At 41.8% G+C, this 21,140-nt stretch overlaps 1 protein-coding gene across 1 annotated transcript in view; it reads right to left on the reverse strand.

Moving 5' to 3' along the window:
* Positions 1 to 8,936: 8,936 nt before the first annotated feature.
* CERS1 (ceramide synthase 1) overlaps positions 8,937 to 21,140 on the reverse strand; it is a 51,042-nt gene continuing 38,838 nt past the window's right edge. Inside the window, exons 6-7 of the mRNA XM_034422607.3 lie at positions 16,782 to 16,915; positions 8,937 to 9,747 (exon numbers count right to left, since the gene is read on the reverse strand). Coding sequence (XP_034278498.2) covers positions 9,705 to 9,747; positions 16,782 to 16,915 — 177 coding nt within the window. The 3' untranslated portion in view covers positions 8,937 to 9,704. The remainder of the gene's footprint in view (positions 9,748 to 16,781; positions 16,916 to 21,140) is intronic.

Genomic DNA, 21,140 nt, shown 5'->3' on the forward strand with positions numbered 1-21,140 from the left:
TCTAGGAGAAGCTTTGTGTGGAGGTAAGTGAAGGAAATAGTTTCAGTCTAATTCTGAATGGTGTGTCTCTGTGTGTGCATGTGCATGCAGCTACTTTTACAATATAGGCAATACAAACATTTTGGACATATTTCTCCTCTCCACCAGACAGAAATCTAGAGTGTACATAACTTGCTGTGGCAATCACTCTCAAATACAATTCTTACAATAAACTGATTACAATATAAATGAGACAAGAAAGAAAACCTTACAATGAATTTCCACCCTCCCCCCATAGTCTTTCCAGCTGTCTTCTGGGAATTGAAAAGAGTCTTTTGGTCTTTACTTGTACATCTCAGGGTCTTTTCTTTCATGTCTGCTGGGTAGCATGCTTGGTGGTAGGGCTGGTCAGTCAGGCTTGGGAAGGTCTGCTCCACTCTGGTTGCTGTGCTGACTTTCAGTGGAGGCTGGATTCAAACCCAATTCCTGGTTCAAACAGATGGAGGGTCTCCTTTGGAGGCAGCATCTGAATCCATGTGCTCTGCTTCCACAGGTTGCAGAGTCCTTTGTGCAGGGCTGAAAGACATGAGAACAGGGTCCCCTCCCCCCTTTTGTGGGTAATCTTCCCAGGAAAGGCAATGTAACAGGATTAGAGATGGGAGGGGGGTAGATAGCTTGCAGGCAGAGTTTGAAAAGAAACAACACAACAGTATTGCAGTTACTAAACAGATAATGCAGTTTCAACAAAATGGAGACACAACAGATAAGAAAAAACTGGATTCACATGCTTCAGGAAAGAGATGAACAGGTAAAACCCATTTAAACACATACAGTAAATGCAAGGCTGATTTTTTTTCTTGTAAACAAACTTAAAACGTTTCCTCATAAACTTGAGTTGTTACTTTAAGATACAGAGAGAGGAGGAGAAAAAAAAAAAAACCAGAAATGAAATGAAATGCTCTCTTTAATCTGTGTTTGTTGGCCAGACAAACACAGGGCAAAGGCTCTTTCTTTCTTTTTTTCTCTCTCCCCCATTTTCATTGCTTCAACCTTTTTTTTCCCTTTTCTAACAATTTAAAATTCTTGTCTCTAGAGATCAGATACATTTTACAGTTACAATTACCTCGAGGGCGCACAAAGACTTAAGACACACACACATAAAACAAGGAAGACAAAGAGAAGACAACAGAACTCTGAGATTTCACACACACTGATCATTCCCACATAAATCTCAGTTAAATTAGGGAAGGCACAAATCTTAAACATACCACGTGGTTGCATAGAAGACAGAGAGACAAACAAACAAACAAAACAAACAAACAAAACAAACAAACAAACAAAAACCCAACATTCCTATTTATATATTTCCCTTTTCTTTTAAGTACCTTTATTTAGCCAAATTTGTCTCCCGGTGTTATCTCTTAGCAAAGCCCATTTTTGACACAATTTTCCTAATTTCCTTTTATCCATGCCCCTCAATATGGGCACCCGCCTGGCGTCCCAGGCCGCGAGCACTTCATCTACTGGGGTCCCCGCCACCCGCGAACTATCGCTACCCATGACCCTTTCCTTTTCTCCGGAAGGATCACTTCGACTTAGCCGGGTGGCACGCTCTCAGTTTTCAGAGGAAAAAGCTCTGGGAAGGACTTCGATTCCCTTGCGAAGTATGGGCCCCTTCCTCTAGGGAATCACCACAACTTTTCGGATCCAAAAAGGGGATCCGCGAGGACCTGCTGACCCCTGCAGCCAGGTGTGGGCACCTCCTCTTACACAAACACACGCTCGCCCCGTGTCTGGGCTGGACAAAACCGGGTTTCCCTTTCACAATTTTATTACCCCCCCCCTTCACACGCTTCTGTTCGCTCGGCTTCCATTCCTTTTAAACACAAAGTTCCACGTTTGGCAACCCCCCCTTGCTTTCTCTATCCTACCGGTCATGGCTCGGTGGAGCTAGCAGTAGGCAGAGGTGCGGCTAGAGGTCACTCAAAGAGGTGAAATCAGACTGTTTTCCAGGTGGAATCCCACACACACACTTCCTCCTTCCCTAACAGAAGGTCCTGTGCTCTGGCAAAACCCCCATGCTCTCCAGACTGTTAGTCTTTCTGCGGCTAGGAAATGCACAGAGGAAGCAAGATCCAGCTGTACTTGGGAGAAGGGCCTTCACTCACACACATGCAGGCATACACAAATTTCCCATGCTTTTCCATACTTTAAAATTAAAATTTAGAGGTACTCACCTTCTTTCCAAGCAGCCTTTGAGCTCAAACTCAAAACCCCTTTAAAACCTAGTTCCAAATGGCCAAGGTCCAGGAAAACATACCCACAGACTCAATGGGTCTGCTGCTAGCAAGGGAGGCTTACCTGGGCCTGGTCCATTGGTTAAGTTAGCTTGGAGTCCCACCTGGGTCGCCAATTGTTGGAAGAAACATCCTTCTAGGTTCTGCTCCAAGTGGGGAAAACAGACACTGGAAACATGGAGACTGCTTGGAAAGATGGTTTAATGGTGGACAGGATCACATGGCTTGAGTTCCTGAACAGAAAAGGGGCAAATACAGTAAATCCTCGGGTTTTTATGCTCTCTCTGGCTCTGCATTTCTTGGGGCCACGAAAGAGTATCCTGATTGGTTGTCAGACTCCCAGGGGGTGGGGGTCTTGCTGGCTGATGCAATCTTCCCAGGTGCCATGTGGTGAGCCTCGTCTAGATGGGTCCCATTGTGTTAGTTTCTGTTGCTATTGTGTAGAGGGCTAATCCTATCTTTCGCAATTCCTACTATGGCTCTGCCTGAAGGAGGTAGATCTTTGTTATGTAGAGTAGACTGGCCCAGGCCTTAATGGCCCATTGACAAAGGGTGGGGGGCAGGAAGGTGGGAGCTGCTTCAAAACATGCTTATCCCAGGGAAATATAATATTCTGCCTTTTTCATATTTCCTAAAATATTTCACTCTTCCAGGAGAGGGGTGGGTGCTAACTTCCTACAAGATAATCTTAAAAAGAGATTAAATAGGAGAAGGTCACATGGAGGACCCTGGAGGGATAGGATCTTGTGGAAACTTCACACCCTAATAGTGCTGATTGGATAAGCGTTTGCAAATCACAGTCCATTTAGATAGACGGAACATCATCCTGACAAAAGAATAATTGCATATGTAGAGTTGTGGCTGAAGGAAAGGAGACCAGGGTTAAGAAAAAGATAAAGAAAGGATAATGATAAGAAAGCTGCAGGGATATTGCAGAGACTTATTCAAATCCAGCCATTCTGGGAGGATTCTGTGAACTAGAACTCTTGTGAAAAACGTGATGCCATGAACATTGATTGACTAGATATATTACTACCTTTTCTAGAGGTCTTTCTTCCTCTTTTTTGCAACAACCTTAGTTTCTTTAAAACCCTGAAGGGGAATTACGTCTATTTGCATTACAAAGGCCTCTCGGCCTTCCTTCATTTAGCTTTTGCTGAAGAAAGACCAGAGGCATTAACAACAAAAGAGGGTTTAAAACCCACAGCACTCTTAATTTTTATATTTCTCTTTTTAAAATTGTCATTCCATCCTGCTCATCATTCCATCCCCCACCCCTTTATCTTTCTAAAAGATATTAAACATCCCTCAGCCCACAAATGCTTGCCAAAACTGGCCAGTGGCTTGCAGAAACTTGGTTGATTAGATGTCACGTAGTTCCAGATTTCAAGCAAGGGAATATTGTATCTCATCCTCCATTTTTTTCCCTCACAATTATCTTAGGTTGGAGTAGGAGGGAGGCCGTGTCCTGACGTTTCTGCAGAGTCTCTATGGTTGAGGACATATTGCAGCTTGAACCTCCCATCTTCTACTCCAGCAGCTTTTCTGATCAACCTCACAGCCTCTGAAAGGAATTGCCCACCTTGATGTCTCCGGAAATGCCATTTTGAGGCCTCCCCCTTTTTTTTGGTGCAATGAATCTTCACATTTCCCTGATGCACCCCGTTCCCATGCAAAAAAATGGCCTAGTTGTGCACTTCAAAGCCCTTTGTAGTCCTAATCTTACAGATTGCAAATTTGCTGCTACTCCACCCCTTTTCATCTAATCTACCTCACCTAACCTTTGCAGACATCAAAGTCGGGATTTTTCCCCCCCATCCTGTGGAAGTCTCACCAAAGAAACATCTTCCTGTCAACCTCTGGCCTTGGGGCCCTGGTGGAGTTCTGCCCCCAAAGTGTAGTTGCAGCCAGCCGCACCAGTATTTTTGGTTGGTTGTGTAGGGATGCCAGTTCTGTGGGGTTACAGATATTCCTACTAAACCACAAAGGTATGTGATCTATTGGTGAAACTAAGAATGCTTTGAAAAATCTGTGTTCGGGCATGAAATTCTTTGGGCCGATGTGAAGATAAAGCAGAGCAGGAAAAAAAATTCTCCATGATGGTAGAAATGAGGAGATCCAGGTTGAAGTCCCCACTCCAGCCATAGAAGTTCATTGGCTGACTTTGGGACAGTCCCTCCTTCTCAGTCAATCAGATTTATTTATTTATTTATTGGTTCGATTTATATGCCGCCCTTCTCCGGAGACTCAGGGAGGCTTACAATGCGTTAAGCAATAGCCTTCATACTTTTGTATACGCCTGCTTAGTAGGGCTTTCAGCCCCCCCAAGCAGTGTTCTTTTTATACAAAGTCAGCTTATTGCCCCCACAATCCGGGTCCTCATTTTACCTACCTCGAAAGGATGGAAGGCTGAGTCAACCTTGAGCCTGGTGAGATTTGAACTTGCAGTAATTGCAGGCAGCTGGTGCTATTTAACAGCACTTTAGTCTGCTGCGCCACCAAGATGTAGTGGAAAAGATGGCAGTGGGATCATCTAGATTCAAATCCTTCTCAAGTACAGAAGGTTAAGGTCACACATTCAGCACAGTCTACCTCACAAAACTGTTGTGGGGATAAAATGGAGGAATAAAAAAACCTACCGTAAGATATAAATCATCTATGTCTACGGAGATTCTCAATCATCCAGGTCATGGTTATTCCAAATGTGCTTTTTCCCAAAAACAACTGGACATATTTGGGTTTTTTTTCCTTTGAGAATGTTTCAATTGTTCAATTATGAACTAGAATTGAAGAAATGTTTTGGATGAGAAGCAAAAAAAAAAAACCTCCAAGAAGTCTAGTTGCCTTTTGGAAAAAGCATTTGGAAACATTCCAAAATTTTACTGAATTTTTCCCAGCATAATGCTAGCATTCTACGATTTTAACCTGTTAGCAGCACTGTAATGGGGAAGAAACTAGGAGAAAGTTTGGTCACTGAAATTCCATGGCTGCGAGTAAACAAATGTTCGTGTTTAAGCACAACTCAACTCAACGCCTTAACGCTCACAGTAGCATTAAAAGAGTGTGAAAAGGGAAATTCTAAATACATATGGATTAAATCACAGCAGATGGCAGCAATTTCATTGGTTGCAAAAAAAAACAAAAAAACTATCCAGGTTAAAACGTAAACTGCATGAGGAGGAAACCCCCCCCCCAGAAAAGCAGTGGTAAACCATTTCTGTTCTGCTGCCAAAAAACTAATGCCTATATTCAGTGGAAGCAAAGTTAATTGTTGGCTTTTCTGTGCCCATGACTTTTTATCTCGATCCGCATTTTGGATTCCGTGTCCCCATTCCTACCTGGCTTTGCATTCAGATTAAATGTGGATCATAGCCCCGGTAGTCCTCAACCTATGACTGTATTGGAGCCCACCCATTACGGTTGAAAGTCGTGATGACTGTTAAGTGAAGCATCCATGTAATCACCTTACTTAGGACCCCTCTCCCTGATGCAGTCATTAAATGAATATGTGGGTTATTAAGTGGAGTATGGGGTACCTCAGAGAGGCCTAGCTCTGGCTTTCCTCTACCCCAAAGACCCCCATGCTCTGCTTCCTTTGATCCTTTCCTTTGGGGTCACCGCAGGCCTTTGGGCCTACTTCTCACTCCACTGGGCCCCACACCCAATTCAATGTGGCTGCCTCAAAAAAGGCAGTCGCTTTCAGGATCACATCATGGAGCCCAGCTGTCAGCACTTCAAGCTGCGTTTACTCTAGTGCTGACATAAGGAGAAGTGGAGGCGTCTGGAAAGGGAAGTTTGACTTTTCACCTTATTTTCTCTGGAGATAATATCCCCTAGGAGATGGATGGGAGGGGGGAAATTCCTTTGAGCTGAAGCAGTAAATTAGGGGTAGAGTGATTTGGAAGATGGCCAATGAATGAGAGGAGCGGGGAAAGGAAAAGGAGGGTCTTGGGTCAGGAAGTCAGTGTTAGCTACAATGAATTCAGGCTTGGAATGCCGTGCTCAATAAATGAGAGTTTTCATCAAAGACTTTGTTTGAAATGCAATTTATTTGAGACGACCTCGAAACCTGACACCAGCAATGGTGTGGCCTCTTCATTCTTAACCCCAACTATGGAGCTCTTTGAAAGCTAAGCAAGGAAAAGGGTGTGAGGCCCAATAGGTTGGGAAGCAGGCACAAGGCCCGTGGGGACCTGGTGTGGAGGAAAGTAGGCGGGGGGGCATAGTATAGCACCCCAATGGGCACTGTTGTAAGAGGAAACAACTGCGCGAGTGCTGCAGTGGTTGTAACTTTGTGACAAGTGTTTAAGCGTCATCACTGGAAGCTTTGAAGAAGAGACTGGATTGCCATCTGTCAGAAATGGCATAGGACACTGATGGCTAGCCTTTTTGCCCTCGCATGCCAAAAGCGGGGGTTGCGCGGGGGGGGGGGTTTGCACGCGCATGTACCCACACCCATTATTTCAATGTGCCACGCCCCCTGCGCATGCGCACGTGACCCCCTGCACTCCCCCCGCTTTTGGCATGTGATGGCACAGTAGGACTGAAAGGCCCGTTTTTTGCCCTCCCCGGGCTCCAGAGACTTTCTAGGAGCCTGGGGAGAGTGAAAACGGCCTTCCCCACCCCTCCGGAGGCCCTCTGAAGGCAGGAAACAGCCCATTTCCCAACTTCCGGTGGACCCAGAAGGCCTGAAAATCACCTGGCTGGCCCACGCATGCGTGCTGGAGCTGCGGTAGGGCAATGCTCACGTGCCCACAGATATGGCTCTGCATGCCATAGTTTCGCCATCACAGGCGTAGGGTCTCCTGCTCGGGCGGGGGGTTGGACTAGATGACCTGCAAGGTCCCTTCCAACTGTTATTCTGTTACAAGCCACGTTTGGGTATGTGTGTGCGCGTCCATTATAACTTTTGATGGTTGCTATCCAACAGATAGTAAATTAAGGATTATCTGTACGCATGTATGTAAATTACATATGTCTATTATATATAAATGGTACATGTAATTTACAAAAAAGTAAAAAAAAAAGGAATGCAAACTATCAGTCTCTGGCATATGCTTTATTTCCAAGAATTCCCTAAGAACCTTCTTGAAACATGGTAGGTGGTTGCAGTCCTGTCTGGAAATGTTCCCGGCAGGGGCACTCACAAGAGGGTGACAAAGGTCAGCGTCACTAGTTTGCCTTCAAGTAAATGGATGGGATGAGAAATGCAAACCTTGGCAACTCTTTTATGAATCGGCAAAACCATTTTGTGAGAGCAGCTACAGCATGCTCTAAACCAGGGGTCTCCAACTTGGCAACTTGTGAACTTCAGCTCCCAGAATTCTGGGAGTTGAAGTCCACAAGTTTTAAAATTCCTCTAAACCAGGGGTATCAAACTGGCAGCTCGCGGGCCGGATGTAGGCCACAGCCACCCCAGCTCCACAAATGGGAAAGTTGCAAAACCTCATGTGACCACAACGTGACGCAGCGAGTTTGACACCTGTGCTCTAAACAAGACTTCTTATCCTTGACAACTTTAAGATGAGTGGACTCCCAGAATTCCATATTGAATTAAAGTCCATACATCTTAAAAGTTGTCAAGGTTGAGAAAAACTGTTCTAAACTTTCTGGATATGGTAGCTCATTCTTTTTTTTTTTTAAGTAGATTCTAAGACTGGGATGTCCGGGAGAAAAGTGCCAAAAATTACAAGAAAATGTCCACAATCATGCAATTGAAACCCTGTCATATTATGGTTTGGGTAAAAAAAATAAAGGGAGTAGAAATTAGAATAACAAGAGTTGGAAAGGACCTTGGAGGTCTTCTACTCCAACCCCCTGCCCAGGCAGGAAACCCTACACCTCTTCAGAAAAATGGCTATCCAACATCTTCTTAAAAACTTCCAGTGTTGGAGCATTCACAACTTCTGGAGGCAACTTGTTCCACTGATTAATTGTTCTGTTAGGAAATTTCTCCTTAGTTCTAAGTTGCTTCTCTCCTTGATTAGTTTCCACCCATTGCTTCTTGTCCTGCCCTCAGGTGCTTTGGAGAATAGCTTGACTCCCTCTTCTTTGTGGCAGCCCCTGAGATATTGGAACACTGCTATCGTGTCTCCCCTAGTCCTTCTTTCCATTAAACTAGCCATGCCCAGTTCCTGCAACCATTCTTCATATGTTTTAACCTCCAGTCCCCTAGTCATCTTTGTTGCTCTTCTCAAATTCAATCACATAATTGTAGCCACCCCGAGTTTTGTCACACATACCTCCATCATCCTCACACGTTTTCCCATTTCTTTATCTTGGTAAGTTTAAAATGTGTGGACTTCAACTCCCAGAATTCCTCAGCCAGCATGGTTAAAATACAACCCAATCCAACCGTTTAAATGGCGCCAAGGAAAAAAAATCACCCAGCAGTGTGAGGTACCAGGTCCGCTTGCTTGCGGTTTCTTGTTCTCTCCTATTCCGAGTTATGTCTCAATGTTGAGAGATAGACTGCCTCTGACAGGGAGGTATCACTCTGCCTGGGAAAAAAAAACCCAGTGATCGACCGGAGTCTGGAAGTTGTGAAATGAAAACCGAATATGGATTGGTGCATCCCCCATCGTGTGACTATAAATATTGCTAGATAAACAAAGAAACAAAAAAACCCCTGTTTTCAAAGACAATTCAGAAAACATCATCTTGTGAATCCAAGCCTTATTTTATATACAACTTCTCCAATACACGCAGTTAAGAAAAAAACATTCCCGCCACCTTTTTCCTCTCCCAACTAGAACAAAGGGCAGGGGGGGGGGGGGGAGAAACGAACATGGTTTAGAAACGGGAATAGGGGTAAAAAGTGCCACAGGGCTTTGTGAGATACTCCTTTCCAACCCCAACTTGCAAGGCTGAAAATTCATCGATTCGCACGTGTGCTTTCCTTCTACCATTGCTTTTGCCAGCTGAAGATCCTGAAGGGATTTCCGCCCTTATTTCCTCTTCAACCAATCAGGAGTCCTGAACCAAGGGGAAAACAGTTCTGCCTTCTTCGGGCCATCACAGAGAAGGCCCTGCCTGCACAGTTCCTCATCCCTCCCACCCTGGTGGGGAACTTTTCCTACTAGGCGCCACTGATACACCAGGGGTTGGAAGCAGCAATTTGTGTGTGAATGCCCTGCTGTCCAACCTGACCCGGCTAAATGACGCGTCATGGGCCTCCTCCTACTTCTAGTTTCCATCACTTGCTAATGGAAATCCAGCTTGAAATCCAACTCCAGGGACTTTTTTTTTAAAAAAAGAAAATTTGTAAATCACTCCTCAATTAGAACTTAGTTGTCAACCCTGGGCGGGATAGAGTGGCAGTTCTTATTTTCTTCAGTTCACCCCTGAACAGGCTGGAGTTTGAATGAAGGGTTCCTTGCGGGTTTCTCCAGAATTCGGCTCTGTGCACGTGAGGTCCTGCGAGCGCTTCTATAACCGCTTGTCTTTCACGATGCCGTTCTTCAGGTGATTTCTACAGAGGAGAAACAAAGAACAGAATAGAATAGAATAGAATAGAATAATAGAATAGAATAGAATAGAATAGAATAGAATAGAATAGAATAGAATAGAATAGAATAGAATAGAATAGAATAGAATTTTTTATTGGCCAAGTGTGATTGGACACACAAGGAATTTGTCTTGGTGCATATCCTCTCAGTGTACATAAAAGAAAAGATACGTTCATCAAGAATCATAAGGTACAACACTTAATAGGGTACAAATAAACACTCAGGAAACAATATCAATATAAATCGTAAGGATACAACCAACAAAATTACAGTCATACAGTCATAAGTGGAAGGAGATGGGTGGTGGGAATGATGAGAAGATTAATAGTAATGCAGACTTAGTGAATAGTTTGACAGTGTTGAGGGAATTATTTGTTTAGCAGAGTGATGGCGTTCAGGAAAAAACTGTCCTTGTGTCTAGTTGCCTTGGTGTGCAGTGCTCTATAGCGTCATTTTGAGAGTAGGAGTTGGAACAGTTTAGGTCCAGCATGTGAGGGGTCTGTAAATATTTTCACAGCCCTCTTTTTGACTCGTGCAGTATACAGGTCCTCCATGGACAACTAGTGGGGGGGAAAAAACCAGTGTTTACTATTCGGTCGTGTCTTCTGACCATTGGCCTCAGGCGTGGCTATGCAGATGAGTGGGCGTGGCCCTGGAATCACCTCATATGAGTAGTTGACTTATGACAGTTGGAACCAAGATGTCTGTTGCTAAGCAACGCAGTTGTTCGGTGAGTCATGCCTGATTCTACAACCTTTTTTGCCATGGTTGTGAAGCAGTTTTGGCTTCCCCCGCTGAGCTGGTTTTAGGAAGTCTGGGAACGTTGTAAATGGTGATCACATGACCCCGGAGTGCTATAAATGTTATAAATACATGCCAGTTGTCAACACTGATAGTTGTAAGTGGAAGGACTGGTCATAAGTCACTTTTTTTCAGTGCCATCATAATTTGAAATGATTGTTAAATGAATGGTCATAAGTCGAGGACTATTTGTTAATGATGGCTACTGGGATCAGGAATTCTTATTGCTAAGTGATGCAGAGGTAAAGCATAGTATCGCATGTCTGTGCTGCTTAGGGATGGCAGTTCCAGCACTTCATGTTGCTGTCCTTAAGCAAATTCCATGCCGTCATTAAGCGAGACATCATGTGGTTGCCATTAGAAGCCTCCTTACCAGCTTTCAATTTGGTTTTCCTTGTTGGAGGCTGGCAGTAAAAGTCTCAAATGGCGATCGTGACCTTGGGGATCCTATGACTTAAATATGTTTAAGGACTAGTAGTAAGTACCACTCATTCGGTGCCACTGTAAGTTCAAACAATCACTGAGCAAATGATGGTTAAGCAAGGGCTATTTGTAGGCACTTTATTCCCCAAACATGGTTTAAGTCCAGAACAGAAAATTAAATAAGCTTTACTAAATTTCAGTTTTAATGAGTATTTTAATGAAATGCAGCTATTATTAATACACTGCATATATTTAAATATGTCCTCCTACCACCTCAGGCTCAATATTTAGAAAGGTGTTTATTTAACAGAAACATTGCAATAGAATTGTTTTAAAAAAATACATTTCAAATTGTAGTGAAACCTTGAATACATGATGTCACAAAACACTTTCTTCAGTGTCCCTGAAGGTTGCATTTAATGAACCATTATGAATAATGGACACCGACACCCCCTTCCCCACATCTGTACAAGTAGTCCTTGACTTATATCATACGTTTAGTGACTGTTGGAAGTTACAACAGCACTGGAAAAAGTGACTTCTGATTGTTTTTCACACTCACAACTGTTGCAGCATCTCCCATGGTCACATGATCAAAATTCGGACGCTTGTGAACTGGCACGTACGATAGTTGTAGTGGTCCCAGGATCGTGTGATCACTCTTCGCGACCTGACAAGTCAATGTGGAAGCCACATTCACTTAACAACTGTGTTAAGTGAATCTTAAGTGTCATTAACTTAACAACTGCAGTGATTCACTTAACAACTGTGGCAGAAAAGGTCGTAATATGGGACGAAGCTCACTTAACAACTGTCTTGTTTAGCAACAGGAACTTTGGGCTCAATTGTAGCCATGAGTTGAGGACTACCGGTATTTCATATCTGTACGTATGTATCCATAAGTATATAATTGAGTATTTTTTAAATCAAGGTATATTTTCATTTCTTACAATTGGTTGGAATGGATGGATGAACTGTAGCTGATTTGTAACACGCTTAATAATGGAGGGCTTATTACAGGGGTGAAATCCAGCAGGTTCTGACAAGTTCGGGAGAACTAGTTGCGGAAATTTTGAGCAGTTCGGAGAACTGGCAAATACCACCTCTGGCTGGCCCCAGAGTGTGGTGGGAATGGAGATTTTGCAGTATCCTTCTCCTGCATTGGGGTGGGAATGGAGATTTTGCAGTATCCTTCCCCTGCCACGCCCACCAAGCCACACCCACAGAACCGGTAGTAAAAAAAATTTGGATTTCACCATTGGTTTATTAATGTAGGAACTGGGGCTAATAGGAAGGGCAACTGAACTGTTAATGGTAACACTGCGTGGTCTAGCAAATAAGTGACTGGGATATGGGGCTCCTTGGATGCATAACCTCTTAAAGGCAGCAGATGGAGAGATAAGGAAAGTCCCTACTAACATGAATGGAACAGAAGGCAGTGCTCATAATTCATAAATAAGTGTCCGAGGTCCATAAGGCCAAGGAATGTGCAGTATGTTTGGATCAATCCCGAGATAGCTGTCAATGAATATCATTCTGGCATTCAGGAAACGTATAAGAGGGCGGAGTCTTTGGCCCCGAGTTACAGGATTTCTCCACCGTTTGGCATTTCTCTTACATGTGCTTAATCCTCTCCGCTGCCCAATTCTCCACTCCATTCTGCAAGTCTGTCTTTTGCTAGCTAGGTCACTCCCAGAAATTTCTGGTCATATTGTTTTTAGGCTTTCCTGCGTAACCTAAAAGACCCAATGACTGGTTTTCCCCATTTACTGCAGAGTGAAATTGAAACAGCGGTGTTTTTTTTTTTTTTTTTTAACTCTGTGAGGTTGTGTACGGTACTTTTGAATTTTATTTAATTTTTTTTTTAAAAAAATATACGGTACTTTCCGAATAAGAGCTGGGGACAGCATTTTCTTCCCCCTGAAACTGCTCCATAATTTGCAGCAGCTCGAAATTTGCAGGCTGTTTCCTACAACGTGCCTCCTTGAGAAAGTGAAAGATGAAGGGTACTTGAAATGGATACTATTTTTGGTCTTCACCCCAGGAGGGTAGGGTTAAAAGAGTCAGATAAGGTTTATTTATTTATTTATTTATTAGTCCAATTTATATGCCGCCCTTCTCCGTAGACTCAGGGCGGCTTACAATGCATTATAGCAATAGCCTGCACACTTTTATGTATATACCTGCTTATTAGGGCTTTTGCCCCCCCCCCCAAAAGCGGTGTTGTTCTATACAAAGCTGGCTTATTGCCCCCACAATCCGGGTCCTCAATTTACCTATCTCGAAAGGATGGAAGGCTGAGTCAACCTTGAGCCTGGTGAGATTTGAACTCGCACTAATTGCAGGCAGCTGGCAGCTAAGTGCTAGCACTTAACAGCACTTTAGTCCGCTGCACCACTGAGGCTCTTAAGGTTGTTAAGTCCATTGCTCTCAAGTCAGTGTTTCTCAGCCTCAGCAACTTCAAAGCTATGTAGACTTCAATTCCCAGAATTCCCCAGTCAGCCTTAAAGCTGCCGAGGTTGAGAAACACTCCTCCCAAAAAACCAGATCTAAAATATTGGGGGAGGGTAACCAGATCTGGCCAGAGCTAGATTCCATAATTAGCAATGGAAGGGATGCTTTTTATGGACTCCGTCGGTCTATCGATTCACTATTCCTCTCTATTTCTTCTTTCCATGCAGAACGAAGCGTATTTGCAATCTCCTTTGGAGAACTTTTAGTTGTATTAGACTTGGGGTGGCGCTAAGGGAATTACCGTACTTTTCAGAGTATAAGATGCACTTTTACCCCCTACCCTAAAAGGGTGGAAATGTTGGTGCGTCTTATACACCGAATACAGCCATTTTTGGCCTCCCAAAATCCTACCCTGCGCGTCCCATTTTTGCAAAAAGCAGGCCCACTTTTTGCAAAAACGGGACACGCAGAGGGTTTGGGAGGCCTGCAGAGTGCTCCTGGAGGCCGGGGAGAGCAAAAACTTTTTTTTTCTCGTTTACCTCTTTGAAATCTTGGTGTGTCTTATACTCCGGTGCATTTTATAGTCCGAAAAATATGGTATTTGGAGGAATTAGAAAAGTATTTGGCATCCTTGGACTTCCGGTTTGGCGTCCCAGCGATGCAGTCAGGGAAATAGCGGGTTCTGGTAAGCCCCGCGAAAATCCTGACTGACGAGCTGCCGCCAATGGGTCTTTGGACCGAACCTGTCTTGTAGGGACAGGGGAAGGTGAGGGGCTCCTCAGACGGTCGAGAGGAACAGGCAAGTTCCTCGGAGGCCGGAGGGAACCCTTTGAGTAGGCAGTGGGGGGAGGCAGCCATTGCGGCTGTCACGAAGCTGGGACAAACCGGGAAAGAATTGTGCAGGAGGAAAGAAGAAAGAAAGAACTATGTGCTTTGAAGCCGGGTGAGTGACACCAACCCAGGCGAGAAACGATGTTAGACTATGGACTTTTACTAGTAAGACCCCCAGCCTTAAATAGAGGCTGTAGATTTGCGGGGCTTGAAGATTTTGTAAAGTAACAATATGGGATAACGACCCATTAAGGAATTTACTTTAGTACTGACTGTTTTGGACGAATTGGCTATTAACAAATTAGAAAACTGAGTTTTCCTTCAAATTGGAACAGATTCAATCTTTGGAAAAAGAGAAAAGCGATAAATAAGGACTTAACACCTTTAAAAGTTAGATGAAGCAAGGCAAACGGATGGTTACATAATTGCTACAAAATGGAGATTGCTGTGACTAAGTGAAAGTGTAAATTGCGGAGACTCGCCTTCTGCTTGAAAAAGAACTATTTTGACTGGCTATTTATCCTGGATTACTTAGAAAATAATTATGGATTTTTGGATTTTGGAGATTCCTATTCTGCCTATGGGTGGTTTTATAAAGAAAGAAGAAATATAATGGAACTAATAAAATCGAAACTAACTGGTGCAGGGACAAAAGAAGTGGCGCAGGAACAAAATAAGGAAACTGATGGATTCTACATGGAACAGACTTTACAATAGAATTAAAATGATATGTAGAGTTTCAAACATGGATATACTGATTTTGAAGTGGAATACTTATGGACAGATAGGGAAATGAAGAAATAAAATAGATAAACTTAAAATGTAATGTTTAAATGTTTAAATGAGTTTTAAATATAAGCAGGAGGTGTCTATGGAGAAATAAAGATGGAAAATAAAAGAAAGTAACTAAAATAGAAATTTGATGTTAAGGTGGTTAAAAATGATATTTTTACAAAAGCATAAGAGTATATATTAACATGAGACAATTTTAAGAAAATTTATTAGACTATGGGAGAATAAGTGGAGAATATGTCTGATGCAATATGTTGTAATTTTAAATTGTAAAATTTATTAAACTATGGGAGAACAAGTGGAGAATATGTTTGATGTAACATGTTTTAATTTTAAATGGTAAACAAAGTTGAGAATGGTAAATATGATTAAATGTGAATGATTAATGAACTATTGGATAATAAAATAAGAAACACAGATTTAAGTAACAAATTGTGATCGAATTTAATGTATGTTGGAAATGATCAACATTAAGAAATAGGTTGGGAAACACCCTGGAAGAGTATATTTGGAAATAATTAAATAATAGATAAATATACTGAAAAGAAAACACTCAAAACAAGATATGCTGGGTATCAGCCAAACAAGAGGTGGATGTGGAGGAGAATATGCTGGAAATCAGCCAAAATAAAATATGCTGGAAATCAGTCAAACGATAGTTGGAGGTATGGAGGAGAATATGCTGGAAATCAGCCCAAATAAAATATGGTGGAAACCAGCCAAACAATAGTTGGAGGTAGGGAGGAAAATATGCTAGAAATCAGCCAAAATAAAAAAAAATGCTGGAAACCAGCCAAACAACAGTTGGGGTTATGGAGGTGAATATACTGAAATTCAGCTAAAATAAAATTTGCTGGAAATCAACTAAACAATGGTTGGAGATATAGAGGAGAATATACTGGAAAATAGTTAAATTAATATGGGGTGAAAAAGAATATGTTGGAAGACAATTAAAATGAAGTGAAACGATTTTGAGATTATTCTGTGTAAAATGAAATGTGTAATAGATGATAAGCTCAAGAAAATTAAGTGTAAATTGACAAAGTTTAAGATCTAAGGATTGGATGAAATGGGTCCAGACATTAAGAAATACAGATAGAATTTTGATTTATAAATTGAAATAAAAATAGAGTTGTATATATTGGAAATTAAGATTTGTGGTGATAAAATAGTAAGGTAAATACTTAGATCAAGAGGTTATAATATTTCTTAAATTTGTGTTTTGATATTGATGTTAAAAGAAGTAATGGAGAAAATTGAGGAAAGAGTTAGAATGAACTTTGATTTATATTTGGATATAAAAATGAGTGGAGTTTATTTGGGAATTAAGATTTGTGGTGATATAATAGTATGGCCTAAATTAAGATGTTAGAATTTAAGTTGAACATTTTTATTTTGATTTGTAATTTTAAAAGATGCAATGAGGAAATTTTGAATGGAGTTTGTTAAAAAATGTAAGCGATTGTATTTATTTATGACCGGATCAAGACTTCGTTCTTAAAAGATATATTTTATGTTTATGTTGGAAAAAAAATAAAAAATATTTAGAAAAGTATTTGGTATCCTTGATATTAAGGACAGGATTCAAGTTGTAACTTAAGCTGTTTTTGCATGCCACTCAGAAGCAACCAACTGGCTGGTGGTGGAAAGTGAGGGAAAGAAAGAAGAGAAATCCATGGCTTTTAGACGTCCTTACCCTTCCTTCCAAGAGTTGTGGAGATGAAGCTTCTTGTCTGTCTTCTTAGAAGCAGCATCAATATCATATTCCCGTATATCCTTCATTTCCTGCATTTGTCCTAGCAAAACCTTGGCCACAAAAACAACGATGTACTGCCAAGAGGAGAAGAGGAGAACCAATCAGCTTTGCTGGATCACAGATTTTCCCATCGTGCTCGTTGGACTCTTACCTGCTTCATCAGCCTGCTGGGTCAATTTAGCATATGGGGATATATCCACTCTCAGTCTACATTCAATGGTACAGGAAGATTTAGGATTCTCTCTTAGCCTAGCTTACTTCACAAGGCTGATGTGAGGATAATGTGTGATCTGGGCATTTAGAATCAGTCTGCTGCGGGAGAAAATTGGATCGAAGGCAAGACACACATCTCAGATTACCGTACTTTTCAGAATATAAGACGCACTCCCCCCCCCCTAAAAAAGTGGGTGGAAATGTCTATTCTTCTTACACAGCGGATGTTGCTGAAGCTCCGCCCACCCGCCGGCCCTCACCCTTCAGCCTCTGTCTCCCAGCAATTTACCTCCTTGCAGCAAGTAGCATGGTCAGTTTCAGCACAGCCTGATTCAGCACGAGTAGCTGATTGGCAGTTGGATCGGCTTCTCAGAATACCTCCTATCAGCTGTGGGGATCAGCAATGCCAATTGCCGCTATCACCTATCGCTGCTTCCGCGTGCCCCATTTTTGGCCTTCTTGCATCCCATTTTCAGCCTCCACGCCAGGGGTGAAATTCAGCCGGTTCTATCTGGATCGCACGATACAGTAGGCCTTGCCCATCCGTGCGGACGTCATGAAGTCCCTTTTTTGTGACAATTTTCAGTCTCTGCGTATGCGGCACGTGCACATTTGCAAAATGGTAGGGAAGGTAAGTGAATATCACCCCTACTCCGTGTGCCCCATTTTCGACCTCTGTCCGTCCCATTTTCAGCCCGTTCCAGCTGGCGGGGATAAGCGGCGGCGATGATAGGTGACAGCGCCGATGGGAGCCTCTGCCGATGGGCGGCACTAATCCCCACAGCCTGGAACAGTTGATATGAGGTATTCTGAGAGGCAGATCCAACTGCCAGTCAGCTGTTCATGCTAAATCAGGCTGTGATGAAGCTGACCATGCTGACTGCTGTTTGCTGCAAGGAGGCAAATTGCTGGGAGGCAGATTTTTTTCCCCTTGTTTTCCTCCCCAAAAGCTAGGTGCGTCTTATATTTCGAAGCGTTTTATAGTCTGAAAAATACGGTACTTCCTGTGGGAACAGGAGTTCTATGCAAAATCATGTGAATGTAAAACAATACAGTAACAATGGCTATGGCTAGTCCTCAACTCACAACCATTCATTTAGTGACTATTTCAAAGTTACAAAGGCACTGAAAAAAAGGGGACTTGTGACCATTTTTCACACTGATGATCGTGGCAACATTCCCACGGTCCCCCCATGAATAAACCTCGGATGCTTGGCAACTGGTTCATATTTATGATGGTTGCAGTATCCTGGAATTGTGTGATCACCTTTTGCGACCCTCTTGACGAGCAAAGTCAAAGGGGAAGCCAAATGCACTTAACAACCAGGTTATTAACTTACAGTAGTGGCTAAAATTGTGGAAACCTTTTGTGGAAAGTGTATTTTATAAAACTAGCTAATAACACCACTTTTTTTTGGAGTAGCGCCATAAAATTATATATCAATGGAAAGATAATTTAATCAAGAATGTAATGCCTTTATGAAGGATTTGCTATTAGAATAGCAGTTACAGTATAAAGAAGAAAAGTGAAACACGTAGAAAAAAAACGAGATATACAAAAATTATCACCATAGAAAAAATGAGATATACAAAAATTATCATGTCAGTTAATCCTTAGTTGGGTAACCTTTAGCATGAATTACAGCCTTACAACATCTTCCCATGGAGTGAAGTCTTTTAGTTCTGGAGCTGTTATAATGTGAAACCAAGATTGAACGATGGCTTCTATTAACTGGGTTTTATTGCTGGGTCACTTCTGACGAACGAGTTTCTTTAGTCGGCTCCATAGTGTTTCAATTGGGTTAAAGTCTGGGCTACTCCCAGGCCATTCCAGCAATGGAATATGATTATCTTGAAACTCCAAAAAAATAAAAAAAATAAAAATGGTGTTATTAGCCGTCAAACCTCAAAAATACACTTTTCCCAAAAGGTTTCCACAATTTTGGCTACTACTGTAACAAATGCAGCAATTCACTTAACAACTGTGGAAAGGAAGGTGGTACAATGAGGCAAAAATCACTTAACTACTACTGTCTCGCTTAGCAACAAAAACGTTGGGCTCAAGGACTACCGATAAAAGGCCCACAAAGAGCACAATTATATTTACTAGGACTATTCTACACACACATATGCACAAGCACAGAGTCCTCTCTCAGGACTCTGCAAACATGGCTTCTCTGTGGCATTAATCTGGAAAGAGATTCCCGCCAAAATCTAACGGGCCCCACTGCTGTCATTTAGAAGAGCCAAAGAAGCCATTGATTCTTCACCCAGGCTGTAGACCTCGAAACCTGACAGAGGGAGGGAAATGGTTGTGTTGGCCAACATTTACCTATTTCTTGTTAATTTTATATTGTCATTTCTTCGTTCATTCCTGTGAGCCACCCTGAATCATTGAGAGTTGGGTAGCATACAAGTTAATAACATCATCATCATCATTATTAATATTATTATTGGAGTTCAGCAGATGTGTAGGATCGCAGCCCCAAGATGGTGGAAAATAATTGATGTTGGAATAAGAAATTAGGAACTAAGGAAAAAAAGAGGTGGAAGGTTAATTAAATTAAAAGGTTTTAATGCAAAAATGGAATAAGTTGAAATACATTGTTAATAATTAAAAAACGTGCTGGGGACTTTGAAAAATATTGTTAATAAATGGAGGAAAAATTGTGGTTGCCCGGATACCATTGTGGAAAATATTGAATTGAAAATAAATACAACAATGGAGAGAGAATGGAAGGAGGAGTAGAGGGAAGAAGGAGAAGAGAGGAAGGAGAGAGAGGAATAGAAGAAAGGGAAAAGGAAAGGAAGAAAGAGAGGAGAAATAAGAGTAGGAGAGAAGGTTAGAAAGGGAGGAAGGAAGGAAGGAGGAGGGGGAAAGGAAGGGGAAGTAGAGAAGGAGTAGGAAAGAAGAAAGTAGAAAAGGTTAGAAGAAGGGAAGGGAAAGAGAGGAGAAGAATGAAATGATAGAAAGGCAACCCCGAGCATATTCATGTTCAAATTTATTAGGATGAAGAACGAATCAATAAGAAAGTTAAAAGTCCGTCGGGACTTAAAGACTTGGCTGTTGACCCTGATCCTTGGGTTTTATTATTTTGATTGTTGTTGTTTTAATCTGGGTTTTAATCACTTTACTTTTTATTATTGTATGTTTTTAACTTGTGTTCGCCGCCCTGAGTCCTTAGGGAGAAGGGCGGCATATAAATTTTTGGTAAATAAATAAATAAAGAATATATATATATATATGATTAATAATGGATAAGATAACTAATTGAAATAATGTTAAGAAACTAGGATTTGAGGGCGGATGGTGATGCTGTTTATATAATGAGTATAGAAGTATTAAGATAAGATTTAAAAAGTATGGAAAAAGAATATTTGCGGAAAAATTGTAAATATGTAAAATGAAATTGGATATGATAAGTTGTATAAGATATGAAACGGCCAATTCTCTGTTCATAAAAGATGTGCGTGTGTCTGTGTGTGGAAAAAAATCAATAAAACTTGATTCCCAAAAAAAAAAAAAAAAATGTTTCCTTTGCTATTAACCTTCCACACAATGAATAAAGTGATTTTGTTGGGCTGAATTTTTGAATGCTTTGCAGTGACGTTTGGGATTCTACTTTGCTGACCTGGATTTATCAATGCAGATGGCTTTGCAATCTAAGTTTCTGAGTGTTACTGCATTTTTCGCTTGTAAATCACTCAGAATCTTGAGAAAGGGGTGAAATGCTCCCGGTTCGGACTGGATCGCCCGATCCGGTAGCGATGGAGGTGGGTGGTTCGGAGAACCGGTAGCAAAAATCCCTGCCCGCCCCCCGTGCCCAGCTGAGCCGCACAATCATCAGAGGCTTTTTTTTTTTTTTACTTTTAAAAGCATTTTTTCTACAACCTCTTTGGCCGAAAAAATGCTTTTAAAAGTAAAAAAAAAAGCCTCTGATAATCACATGGCTCAGCTGGGATCATCAAAGGTTTTTAAAAGAAAAAAAACCCTTTTTTTCTTTTAAATGCCTCTGATGATCCAAGCTGAGTTGCCTGATCGTCAGAGGCATTTAAAAGAAAAAAAGTCTCTGCCAATCAGGCAAC

The sequence above is a fragment of the Pantherophis guttatus genome, chromosome 1, assembly GCF_059756535.1.
Source record: "Pantherophis guttatus breed Tessera chromosome 1, ASM5975653v1, whole genome shotgun sequence".
In the NCBI taxonomy this organism is placed as follows: domain Eukaryota; kingdom Metazoa; phylum Chordata; class Lepidosauria; order Squamata; family Colubridae; genus Pantherophis; species Pantherophis guttatus.